Below are 13804 nucleotides of genomic sequence, written 5' to 3' on the forward strand. Positions count from 1 at the left end.
CACTGGAATAGAAATTGTTTCTCCTTTTACTAAAGAAAATGGAATATATTATAGATAGCTATAAAATTCTAGTAAATTACATGATGAGTCTTGTAATACTAAAATTGCTGCCCTGTTCCTTGTTTTTAAGGTTCATCTATCTTTGCTCTGGATCCTGGTCTCTCTTATGGCCATGAAATAAACCAGTCATTTACAGGTTAATTACCACGGTGGACTGGTTATTCTCTTTTCTGTGATCGGAGAAAATAGTCAACAGCATGAACAGATAAGAGAAGTTAAGAACTGAGAATGGGGACTGGGCATAGGTGTTCACTAATAACATTTCAGATGACTCCTCAAAGAAGAGGTGAGAATGGAAGCCATTAGAAGGAGTCAAAGAGTAAACGGGTATTTAAAGCAAGGAGGAGATAGCACCCTTTAGCCTCACCTCATTTCATCTACTGTCTTCAACCTAATTCAACAAATATTTATAAAGGAAGTAATGATATCCAATACTGTGGTTGTTTTTTTTTTTTTTCCACAGAAAGTGGTTTATTGCTTTTAGAACAAAATAAGATGCTCTCAGAACTTTTTTTAGTGAAGAAAATACTTTTAAAACTTTAAACCTTTTTAGAACTTTTCTAAAACACTTTTTGTCAGTTGATAAAGTAGGCACTTCAATATAGAAAACCCTCCAGAAGCAAGTGCCTGGGCTGGATGGCACAGCTCACAACTGTGTGGTCCTGAGTTGTCCCACTGGACGCGGCCGCCTGCTCAGAAGCGGGGCTTGCTCTTCCGGCCGGTGTACTGAGTGTCGGGTCGGACCTCCTTGCCCTGCCGCCGGTGGCGCTCCTTCTTCTCCAGCACCCACTCTCGGCTCTTCCTCACCACCCCCCGCCTCGCCATCCTGTACGGGACCCTGCCTGTGGGGCAGGCGGGGGCCGAGCTACTTTTGGGGCTCACAAGAGCCGATCCAAGGAAAGCAGGTCCTCGTCTGGCTGTGAGGCCAGCACGCTTGGTACAGACCAAGTTGGGGCTCCTAGCAATGTGGTTGCTTTTTGTGAAAGAAAGACTTGGAGAAATTATCCCACAAATAGATCACGCTGTGCCAATGGTTCTCACCTTGCACTGTGCATCAGAATCACATGGAGAACTTTTTGTAAATACATATGCTCAGTCTCTATTTCCAGAGATTTTGATTCAATCAGTTTAGAAAAGGGTGCAGGCATCAATATTTTTTAAAAACACCCTGTTGATTCTAATGTGTAGGCTATGCTAGAATACCCCAAAAGCCCAATCAGCATGTCACTGTGAGACCCTTCTTTGGGCAACAGAAAGCAGCAAGTGAAAAGTTGAAGCTCACACTATCTGTTTAGTTGGTCTTTACTGGCTATTCAAAGAAGTTCAAGAAATTTGGCATGATTATTTTCTTAGTGCCCTTTTAAAAGCCACAATTTGATCATAAATTTATAAACCAGCTCAATAAGAGCCTGGAATTTTCACAGAGAACAGCTTCCAGAGCTTTTTTTTCTTTCTTTCTTTCTTTTTAAGTAACTTACCATGTAGTAGTGGTTAAAATGGGGAACTAATTACTACATAATCATTTCAAGAGCGTAATTAATTTGTTTCCTTTTTTTCTTTTCTCCAAAAGAAGTGTTTACATAATCCAACATATTGTCAGTAAAGAAGAATTTACAAGTGGGAACAATTCCATTTCTTCTGATGTGTTACATTTGGCTTTGTAATTGAGAACCTGGATCCATTGTACCTACAAATAAACATGGGTCTTCCCAGGCCTGACACTTATCATTTAGACAATCATTGGATCATGGTCTGACAGTAACTTGGTCTGGAAAAAATCATTTTGATAGACAAAATAGGATGTTTAAATGAGACTCTGTCTGAGTTTATAGTTGAGACCAACAGGTACCACATTCTAAAGGGAGTGCTAAGGCCATCTAGGCCTTCTATGTAGGACTTGGAAAGAAGATGCCCCTGCCTCCAAGTTAAGGTGCTGGTTTCCCAACTCTGCACTGTGTAAAAAGGATAACAGTTCATGAGAGCCCCGCATTGAGGATTTCTTAGGGTTTCTTGAGAGTTCCTTCCAGAGAACCACTTGTAGGACCTACAATGTATTTCCCCAGAGTATAGTGTGGGAACAGAGACTGGTACCTGATTCATGCCTAAAAATTCCAAAAGTTAGTGGGCAGGAGAAGAGAGCTGCTTTGCGGAAGACTTGCATTTCAATCTAACGGTTGAAGACATGTGAGTTTTCCCATGGACCAAATGGACCTATGAAAGATACCCAGGCTTTAAAGGACTTTGACATGGAAGCAACCCAAGTGTCTATCAATAGATGAATGAATGAACACAAGGTGGTATATACTTACGATAGAATACTAACCAGCCTTAAAAAGAAAATTTTGACACGTGCTACAACATGGATAAGTCTTAAAGACACTATGCTAAGTGAAATAAGTCAGTCACAAAAGGACAAGTACTGTTATGATTCTGCTCATATGAAGTATCTTGAGTAGTGAAATTCATAGACATAAAGTAGAATGGTGGTTGCCATGGGATGCATGGGAGGAAGAATGAGGAGTTGGGGGTCAATGGGCACAGAGTTTCAGTCTGGGAAGATGAAAAAGTTCTGGCGATGGATGACGGTGATGGTTGCACAACAATGTGAATGTACTTAATGCCACTGAACTGTACACTTAAAAGCAGTAAATTTTATGTTGTGTCTGTTTTACCACAGTTAAAAAAAGAAACAAAAACAGGCCCTGACCAAGAGAATTTCCTGGAAGAGTGAGATGATTCCCACAAAGGAAGAGTCTGGATGGGCCCCTGGAAGCCAGGGGCTGAGAGGGGATTATAACCTGTCAGTCAGGAGAGGCAAACCCACATCAGGGATGGCTATCAGGAGATTGCTAGCCCCGAGAGTCCTCTAAGAATTTATAAAAGCAACTCATGATAAAAAGAGAATGCTGATGTCTGATATAGAGGGCCCTGAAACCAACTTAGGACAGCATCAGTCATGTAAGGCTTTGCCCTCTCATCCAACCTCCCTGCACCTGTCTTAGGGGAGGAAGTGAAGTGAGGAAGAGCCACAAAGCCCACTATGACCCTCTCCTGACCATAGGCTTCTAATCCTGGGCAAAGGGAAAAGCTCAGAGACTATTTAACACCTGAGTATGTCAGAAGAGCTGTGGAATCTACCAGACTTCACTCAAGAGTGGGGAAGATTGATTCAACAGAGTAGGTTTAAAGGAAGAGGGGTGACAAAGAATCAAATGGCGTTCTGCTGGCATCCTAGAAGTCTAACTTCTTCAATCACCCAGTTAGAGAGAAATCTCTCCTTGGAGCTTAGGGGATTGCTCAAGGAGAATCATCTCTTTCACTTCTCTCCTTCTTCTCCACCTTCAGGAAGCCAGACTGGTCTCTTAATCATCATCTAAGGAAATGCCCCAGGGAACACAGTATCTGGGAAGAGGTCCCACACCCAAACAAGTAAATAACAATTTTCTACTCATGGCTTATAAAGGGGGAAGGGAATACAGAGGTGCTGCTACGTGGCCAGCAAGACTGTCACTAAAATGACTGCCAGTTCCTCCATCACAGCCCTAGCTTTCCCCTTCTGCAATGTTGATGTGGCAGACCAAAATAATTATTTGTGGCTGCATGCATTCATTTATTCAATACACTTTTACTGAGTACCATTATACATAAAACACCAAAAGGAATAAAAGATAGCTAAGACATGATCATATGCTTTGATGGACATATGTTCTAGTGGAGGAAAACATACAGACTCACCATTAACTGTAATATAGGGCAAAGAGAGGAACCAATAACCATGAGATTAGAAGCTTTATAGAGAGAAGATTACATTTAAATCAGGCTTTGAATGATGGGACAATTTTGAGGGGAGACGGCATAATTGGAACAGAATAACTAAAGTGGAGAGGATGTTAGAGCGAAGATCAGAGGGCAGAGAAGCAGGTGGCTGATTTGTAGACTATGAAGTAGTTGAGTTCGTAATTTGCATAGAATACTCTGAAAAGAGAAATGAGGGCCGGGGGCAGGAAGATAGTTTGGTATGAGATTTCCAAGGGCCTCAAAGGCCAGAAGTTTGTACTTTGATAGGTAATGGGGGAGTAATTTAAGGTCTATGAGTGGGTGAATGATGCAATCTAAAATGTGGTTTAGGAAGAATTAATAGAAGGCTATTACAATTGCTCGGTCAAGAGGTAATGAAGCCCTTGAGTAGGATGGTTGCTGTGGCAATTGGAAAGGAGGAAAGGGATGGGAGAGGCTTTTGGGAGGTAGAATAAATGGGGCTTGGCTCCTGATTGCATATGCCCTTTCCACACCCTCTGTTTGACCTTCATTCCTTCCCTCTTTTGATCATAAAGGTGTATAAGGTGTCTCTTAATACGCTGACTTATATTTCCTGGAAAATTTCTCATCAGTGTTAGGCAAGGCTTCATTTGCAGTATCTATGAAAGACTCCCCAAAGGACAATTCTTGATGTTCAAAATGAAGAAGTAATATTCTGCATCTACATTCCTGCTTTATTTTCTCTGTATTCTGGACTTATAGGTAAAGTTTTACCCCTTTTATCCTAGGGTCCTTACTGTCAGAAAAATGTAAGCACACATTAGTACATTTCTCATAAAGTTCCTGCTGCTCATGCAAAATGGAAATCAGGATCATAAAAGTAAAGTTATTAAAAATGATAGTAAATTCCTTTCTTTGTTCCGTTATTCAGCTTTAAGAGCATCTCTGTTCTCTAAGAGCCTCAGAGTATTAATTTTATATATTTAGGAATAAAAGAACTTAACAATATTCGTATTCATGTACAATATTTATAAATACATAATTCTAAAGTACAGATCTATTCAGAAGTTAATATGTACTATAGTATAGGTAGATCTCATTCCAGAGTTTGAGTTTAGTAGCTCTCAACACATCGTTTTTTGTCTCATAAAGTTCTGAGATGAGAAATCCTTCCAGTGGAAATTCCCTGGTGGTCCAGTGTTTGGGACTCTGTGATTTCACTGCCGAGGGCCTGGGTTTGATCCTTGGCTGATCCCTGGTTGGGGAACTAGAATCCCACAAGCCACGCGGTGTGGCCAAAAAAAGAAATCCTCCCAGATATTCTTGCATATGGATTCCTGGGCTAGGGACTGAGGTGGATACCACCTGATTATTAGAGTTGAGAGTTTGGTATCTGGTGGGGTAGGGGTTGAGTGAAGGTGGGAGGGACAAAACCAAGATGGCAACACCAGAATTCTGACTGGGAACGCTGCTTTTGACACTGGCACAAATAAAGCACACAGAACATACAAGTCCACACAAATAAGTCAGCTTCTGAAAAGTGAGATTGTCACAAGGCTCACAGTTGGGCTGGAAATTTGGGAGTGTCAGTAATAATTTTTGTGTCTTAGGACAGAAGGTATCTGAGTTATACAAACAAGGGGGTATACACTATGAACCCAAATGAACAATTCATGGGTGAGGAGACTGTGACTGCATTAGCACAGGGAGGGGTGCATAATGACAGGATCAGTTTCCCCCATCTGAGTCACATACCTTCATAGAGAGGCTTTTTTCTTATGATAATAATAGTTGTGAATTTCCAGAATATCTATACATATTCAAAATACATTCATAATACATTTTATATCCTGACAAATTAATTTTGGATCATCTCTTTTAATAATCCTAATATTTAAAATTTGTATTTAACTGTACACCGTACATGGCTGGGCTTCAAGGAATCTGTGAACTCCTTGAAATTATATGTAAAACTATGTGTGTATGTATATTTTTCTAGAGAGGGTCTCTAGCTTTCATCAAACTCAAACCTATAACTCTAAAATGATTAAGACCCAATGAATAGATAATTAAAAATTGAGAAATTAAGCCCCATAACAAGGACCTTTTTCCCCTCATAAACTCAGGGATTTTTAGCACAAATTCTGACATAAATATTGTACTTACATCAAGAGCCACAGATTGCTTGGCCCACGACTTCTTCACTTGATCATACATAATTGTATTGTTGATGCCAAGGCCACAAAAGATGACAAAAGCCTAGGAAAGAGAAAGCTCACTAACTAAAAATTGCAATAACTCATTGGCATAATCTAATATAAAAACAGGCAGTCATCAGGAATGGGCCTTAAAATATAATCTTATTGTATACAGAGGTAGGCCTTGGGGAAATACGTACATTAAAATTCTTAATTACTATTGTCATGTAACAACTTTATTGCTCACATTGCCCATGAGAAAAATTATTAATTTAATGTCATTGTGAAGAAATGACTTTAAATACATTTAAAAACGTACAGTCCATTTAAATGCATTCTTTATTTAGGTTGTGAACTGATTTTAGTAATTTCATCCCATTTAACCAATAGCCACCTCTTTCAGTAGCTAGGCTATAAAATATTTTGGTAAGGAAACCAAGTGAGTGTAAATGAGGTAAATGTTAATTAGGGACAGAGGATTCAGATTTAGAACCAATTAGTAAAGAAGCCCTGATGTAGCCTCAGCTGGAGAAAAAGAATCATGGGGTTTTCATGTTGGCTACTAGTACAAAGTCTACTAGGAAGCCTGTTCAAGGCTAACCTCTCTAGCTAGAGGGCAGACTGGAGTAAACAGAAGCTTGTAAACATAAGAAAGGTGATGGCAGTACGCCTGGCAGAGCTGGCTAGAGGTCTCATGACTGAACACACACAAGACAAAGATAAGACAATTAACACTTTGGAGAGAAGAGGGAGGCAATTCAATTCTGTAAAAAACAATCAATTAGGGTAAAAACATCTGATTCATGAAAAAAGAGAATCAAATCTTACCTAAACATTGATATATTCTTTAAATCGTCCTTTAAATTTCATCACACTGTCAAAGTATAATGATTAATAAATGTCAAGTAATAATTATTTATCCTTCCTAATGGGGGCAAGCTGTAACCAGGAGACTACTGTTGACTCAGCTGTAACCCCCGGTTCACGAATTTACTTTCTTACCTCAAAAAGTCGTTGATCTGCGTCATCGAAAGGTTTCCCATCAAGTCTATTTAACACTTGAGCCACTCCTGTGAGAAGAGGTTGGGATATGTGGTCATTTTCGGTGCTGGACACCATGTTCCTACAATACAGTAAGATGACTCTATGCTCCTTTAAGTGCACACACTCAGCTTAATCCCTGGTTACTCTCACACCTGCTGCCTCCGTGAGAGCAGATCTGAGGTCTGCTCAGAGCAGATCTGAGGTGTACAGGGATGCAGTCTATTTTCCAGCTGTGATATCCAGACCCGGTCTCAGGGAAGCCTGGAGTTCTACCAGGCATCAATCAGATTCACTAAAAATGGTTTTCAAGATGACTGTGCACAATAATTGATGTATCTGGCATACACATATATACACAATTACATACTTATACACATATACATATACGTACTTGAATAGCTATAACTGTATGTATATATAAACACATATATACATGCAATATATATAAAAATTTTAATTATATATAATTTAAAAATATATAAAAATATAATGTACATAATTATATAAATATACTATTTAAAAAATACATATAACTAAGTTTTTTTTTCAATTCTCTGAAGCACAGTGCTTGAGTTGAGGCAGCATGGCATAGTGATTAAGAACATAGGCTCTGGAGTTAGACAGTCTTGGTTTGAATTTTCACCTCCACCATTAGTGGTGTTACCGTGAGCATGTTACCTAACTTTTTTAACACTAAATTTCCTCATCAGTAAAATGAGGATTAAAATGTTAACTATCTCAGTGGGTTATGAAGATTAAATGAGATAACATTTGATTAATGTTTGGAAAGCATATTGCTCCACACGGAGAGAACATTCAAGAAATGTTAGGAATTATGATACAGTTAACTTTCAAAGCAAGGTTAGTTTTGTTGCCTGCTCCCAATGGGTTTAAACTAGTTTTAACAAATTTAACTTGTGTGTGTCTTCTTTCCAAAGTTCATTTCCAGCATTATACCAGATATTTGGGGCACAACTATCAAAGCACACAAGTCTAACTGGAAAAATTCAACAATCTTGAAAACCATTCCCTTGTATCCCTATTTAGTATAAACAAAAATGACTGTAATTCTAAAGCATGCTTGTATTTTTTAAAACACCTAACTTCCCATCAGGGAGGTAAGTCATCATATGCTAGAAGACATGTATAATAAAATACAAAGCTCTTAGTGTGTAACAGGCAAACTACAGTCAGTTTTGAAAGAATAACAGATGTTTACTGTTAGAAATGAAATGTAGGACTTCAGGTGAGATTGCCATTGGACATCTACAGATAACGTATGGTGTTTCTCATGAAATTTCTCTTCTCTTTAAACTTAAATATTATATATTTTGGGAATTCCCTGGTGGTCCAGTAGTTAGGACTCCACGCTTCCAGTGCAGGAGGCAGGGGTTCTCTGGTCAGGGAACTAAGATCCCGCATGCTGCACAGCGTGGCCCCCCCAAAAAAAAAAACTTAAATATATTTAAAATTCTACACATGATGTAATTCAATGCTTTGTACTAGGGGCTCAAATTCTCAAATCTTAGAATATACTTTATGTTCAATAATGTACTAGTATTTTCTGCAAATTAAGCAAACTAATGAAAAAATTCTCTTAGAATTCAAGTCTTAACAATATTTACAGAATACTGAATCCTTTGGTAAGTCCAATATCTTAGAGTTTAAGAGGCAACCTTAGGGTGAAGCAAAGAGAGGCAAATAGTTACATTAGTTACCAAATGTATGTTACCTTATGTCTCTTAGAAAAATAACACATTTTCATTGTGTTTAAATAACTAATGTCTCCATCCTTCTTGACTTTAACAACTGACCCCTTCTCGCCTAGACTTCTTTCTTAGGTTTGAGATTTTCCTAACTGAATTTTCGAGGAAAGGAAAGGAGCAGGGAGGGAGAGAAAAATTGGAAACTGCTTTGGTCCACAATTCCCTTATTCAGGGGAAAGTGTAACCTATTTTGGAACCATCCAGGCAGAAAGACGCATGTTCAGTATATGCCTAACAATGCACGTCCTTTCTTCCTTTGCATTTACTCCACGTGTAAAAGCACAGATGTAAATATATAGATGTACTAGGAGTTAAGAAGCCCGGGTTTTACTTGGGACTCTGCTACTAACTGACCTTATGCAAGTCTCTTCTCTCTCTTTGGGCCTCAGTTTCCACAGGGTAAGATAAAGGAGTTCAGTTAGCTGCTTTCTGAAATCCCCTCCAACTTCAAAACGATTGGTTCTTATTTAAAGAAATAAATATTTGTTCATTGTCCTGATTAACACTGATTCAACAGGAGTCTTCACTTACGAGATTACACAAGAGTATGAGACATAAATTGATGAGTCCTGGACATAAAAAGGGGAACATTTAAAAAAGAGATGGATGTATTTTAAAGTAAACTGCATTTCTTTATAAAAGAAGTTTGAACTATTTAGGTAACGTCTTACCAATTATTTGGTGGTTGCTATTCCAAATAGGTACGCAGAGAACCGATCTTATGTGAAAACCAGATATCTGCTCAGCCTAGGATATAAGAAAGTAATTAATTAAAATTACATATTATCTACCCATTTCTGACATATAGCTTACCACGCTTCATAACAGATATTTAAAAATAACTTTTAAAAAGACATATTATAATCTAATGTAATGCATATACTCACCTGTCTCTTTTCATTTAAAACATCACAATGCACATCCCAAGGAAATCATGCCCTAACCAAATATGAATCAACCAATAAACCCCACACCAGCACTACCTCTCCCAATCCCTGCACCCACATAAAGCTGAATGTAAAACTATCTTGATCACGATCACACCACCAGACAAGAATTCTGGCAACTGTTTCTGCTCTGAGTATTTAAAGCATTTTAATTAAACCAGTGGTCAATACTTCTCTTTAAGCACATCTTTTAGTAAAAAAATTGAGTCTATAATGCTGTTATATGTGTATCTACTTTTTAAAAATTGATTGAAGTATAGTTGATTTACAATGTTGTGTTAATTTCTGCTGTACAGCAAAGTGATTCAGTTATACATATGTATACATTCTTTTTTTTAAGATTCTTTTCCATTCTGGTTTATCACAGGATATTGAATATAGTTCCCTGTGTTATACAGTAGGACCTTGTTGTTTATCCATGTATTTACTTTTAATATTCTATATTTTTAACATTACTGATTTATTACATATGTTGCAAAATCATATAAAAATAAAAGTCACGAAAGATAAGATAAAAGTAAGGGTTCAGCAATCTTTCTGTACCCTAACAGATTGTCAGGAGATGATATATTTGAAATACAAAAGTATAATTATCAACATCAGACAAATGTCATTCAGTAACAAGCTCCACTTAATATTAAAACCAATGATCCATATTTGAATTGTTAGATAAGAGCTACTAAAGACTGAAAGGGTGTTAGTGAATTGATATGACCTTGGTTTCTAGTGAGAAAGGTCAACCTGTCATCCCAATCCAATCAGAGAAAAAATAAAACATTGAGGTTCTAGATTATGGTTATTGGGATAAAAGTGTTTTTTTATATTTTAAAACATTTATTGTAGAAGTTAAGAGCTACATATTTTAAAAAGTTGAAGTTGGAAGTTAATTTATCCACCTAAATTTTATATTTGGATTTATTTTTTGGTTTTCCTCTGAGGAATTAAGTTTTCAGATGTCTTCTACTCTTGATACCAGTATATTAGTTTGTTTTTTAAAGTAATTTCTTGATCTTTTCCCAGAAATCTTTCCCTATTCCTAGCTCTTGAAGATATTCTCCTATTATTTCCCTAGAATCTTTATTGTTTTAACTGTTACTTTTAGATTTACAATCCAACTGAAAATAATTTTTTGAGTATAGTGTGAGCTGAGAGTCAAGGTTCTTTTTTTTTTTTTCTTGGTGGATATCCAACTGGACCAGAACCAATTTTGTGGGGCAGGGGACATGCCTCTCCCCGCCACTATCTGGTACCACTTTTTTCATTAATCATGTGTCCATATATGTAAGGACCTGTTTCTGGACTCTGTTCTACTTCATTGATTTATGTGTCTACCCTTATACCAATACCATACTGCCGTGAATAATAAAGTCTTATAATACGTCTTGGTATCTGGTGGTGTAATTTCTCCAACTTTTTCCTTCTTTAAGATTGTCTTGACCATTTTTTGCCCTTGGCATTTCCATATTAATTTTAGAATCAACTTGAAGTACACGCACACACACACACACACACACACTTACACTGCTGAGATTTTTATTGGGATTGTATTGAATTTATCAGGGAGAAACTTGACATATTTACATCATTGAGTCTCTCAATCCATAATATCCCTCTATTTAGAGTTCTTAAAAATTTCTCTAAGCAAACTTTTATAGTTTTCTATGCAGAAGTCTTACATATAATTTGTTATATTTGTACCTGGTGTTTTAAAAGTTAGTGTTATTATAAATGGTATTATTAATTTATTTTCTAATACTTTTAATTGACATATAGAAATATAATTGATTTTTGTATATTGAACTTGTATCCATCAATCTTGCTAAATTCAATTGTTAACTTTAATATCTGTAGTGCTTTGGATTTTCCAGGCATTTTATCATGTCATCTTACTCTTCAGTTCTATGCCTTTTAATATGTGATTTTAGATTATGTGATTTTTTTCTTTTTCCATTTGTTAATAGCGTAAATTACATCAATTGATTTTTGAGAATTCCAGAAAAAAAACAAAAAAACAAAAAAAGCAAAAAGCCTGGGCATAAATCATTCATCAATGCACTCTTTCATCATATATTTATTTACCACCTCCTATGCACCAGACACATTGCTGGGTATTAAGGATATAAAAATGAATTCAAACAGTTATTACCCTTAAGGAGCTCACAGTCTAGTCAAGACAGAAGTAGTTAAGATAAAATAAGTGTCCAAGTAAAGAACGTTCAGAATACCACACAAAAGCCAGCAACTGACTGTGTTGAGAGAAATCTGGAGCAGTTTTAGCTCCGTAAAAGTGGGTCTTCAAAGATGAGGGTAACGACGATGACAAGATAACATTTACTGGATGCTCACTTGATGTCAGGCACCTTGTTCTGCACTTTCACATGCATTTTTGCATATACTTATTCAAACAACCCTATGAAGTAGGTACTGTTAACATCTTCCCTTATCAGATAAGACCTAGAGAGACTGACTGCTTTGAAAGTGGAAAGATTGGTTCAAAGGAAGCCAATCACAAACACATCCATCAAAGTTATCTTCCAAAAGAACAAAGTGGTTTTCTTCCTCTCCCTAAGGAGAGAGTCTGAATAACAGCAACGTCAGTGAGCACGAAGAGAAGGAAGTCAATTTTAGAGAGGCCTGGGAGGTGTAATCTATAGACTTGGGCTGGCCGGAGCAGCACTAGGATGCTTGGGTGTGTTTTGTTTTGCTGAGGGTCATACACAATTGTCGGTGGTCCCGTCCAGCACTGAGCAGTAGGCACAATTGGTTCTGCCAACTCTTGGGACAACTGTAGCCCCTGTCTAACCTCTCCCGGGAAATCTGAAGCAGCTGAGGGTAGAGGTCACAGTGCAAGAAGAAAGGGAACATGCACTGAGTGACAGAAACACGGAGAGAGACCGCCTGAGAGGCTTGGTGGTGACAAAAATAAACCTCAGGCTCTTTGTCAGTGAAGTAAAAGATAATTTTGCTTACCAAAAAATTAGTGTAGTTCCCCCAAAGAATTTTTGTTCTAGGGAGGTAGGAGTATGTGTTCTCCCATCCCTACAAAAGATAATATTGAGGTTCCTGGTTTGAGGAAGGGTGGTGGAGCTCCTTGAGGTGGGGAACACAGGAAGTTTGAGGGAAATGATTCCAAATTCAAGCTGACACACGTTACCATTGAGAGGGCAACGGGAAGGGAGAGAGAAGAAGGAGCCTCTCATATTAACTGCGTGGGTAAAATCACCGAGAAAGAGCTTGTCCAATAAAAAGACAAAAAGGATGAAAAATTGAATCTGAGGGGACACAATATTTAGGACAGGAAGAAGAAGGTAGGATGGAAAAGAACTCCAAAGCTCATATTCTTCAGCTCAGGCTTTATAGCATTCCTAATGTGTGAACACATTGCTAACAGCCTTTCTGAAAATAGATTTATTGACGTGTATCCAGAGTCTAAAAAGTATAAACACCCTTTGCCTTATCAATTTTATGTCTAGGAATTTATCCTACGGTAATTATCATAGCTATGCACAAAAGTTTATGTATAAAGGTATGAACCATAGCATTATTTATGATAATGATATATCAGAAATAACCTGAACATTCCACTGGAGGGAGCTGGTTAAGTAAATCATAGCACAGTGGAATATTATCCATCTAATTAAAATCATGCTATAGAAGAATATTTGTAAACAGGGAAAATTGTAATATATTAAGTGATAATAGTGTGGGCATCTGTGGGTGTACAAACATATATTACATACACTGGAAAATCCTAGAAAAAATATAACCATAATAGTTCCCTTTGAATTGTTTGTCCATGGGAGTTTTTGTTTGTTTCTTTGCTTTTAAAATAAACTTTATTTTTTAAAAACAGTTTTAGGTTCATAACAAATGAGGCAAGTACAAAGAGTTCCCATATACCCTCTGCCCCAACACATGCACATCAACATCCCTCACTATCAACATCCCTCACTAGAGTGGTACATTTGTTGCAACTGATGAACCCACACTGATTCATCATTATCATTCAAAGTCAATAGTTTATATTAGG

At 37.4% G+C, this 13804-nt stretch overlaps 1 protein-coding gene across 1 annotated transcript in view; it reads right to left on the minus strand.

Annotated features, from left to right (window-relative positions):
- Window positions 1-13804, minus strand: part of PDE11A (phosphodiesterase 11A) — a 447087-nt gene that overhangs the window by 193278 nt on the left and 240005 nt on the right. Inside the window, exons 7-9 of the mRNA XM_007190409.2 lie at window positions 9499-9574; window positions 7020-7087; window positions 5986-6078 (exon numbers count right to left, since the gene is read on the minus strand). Coding sequence (XP_007190471.1) covers window positions 5986-6078; window positions 7020-7087; window positions 9499-9574 — 237 coding nt within the window. The remainder of the gene's footprint in view (window positions 1-5985; window positions 6079-7019; window positions 7088-9498; window positions 9575-13804) is intronic.

This window comes from Balaenoptera acutorostrata, chromosome 8 (assembly GCF_949987535.1).
Source record: "Balaenoptera acutorostrata chromosome 8, mBalAcu1.1, whole genome shotgun sequence".
Classification (NCBI taxonomy): Eukaryota; Metazoa; Chordata; class Mammalia; order Artiodactyla; family Balaenopteridae; genus Balaenoptera; species Balaenoptera acutorostrata.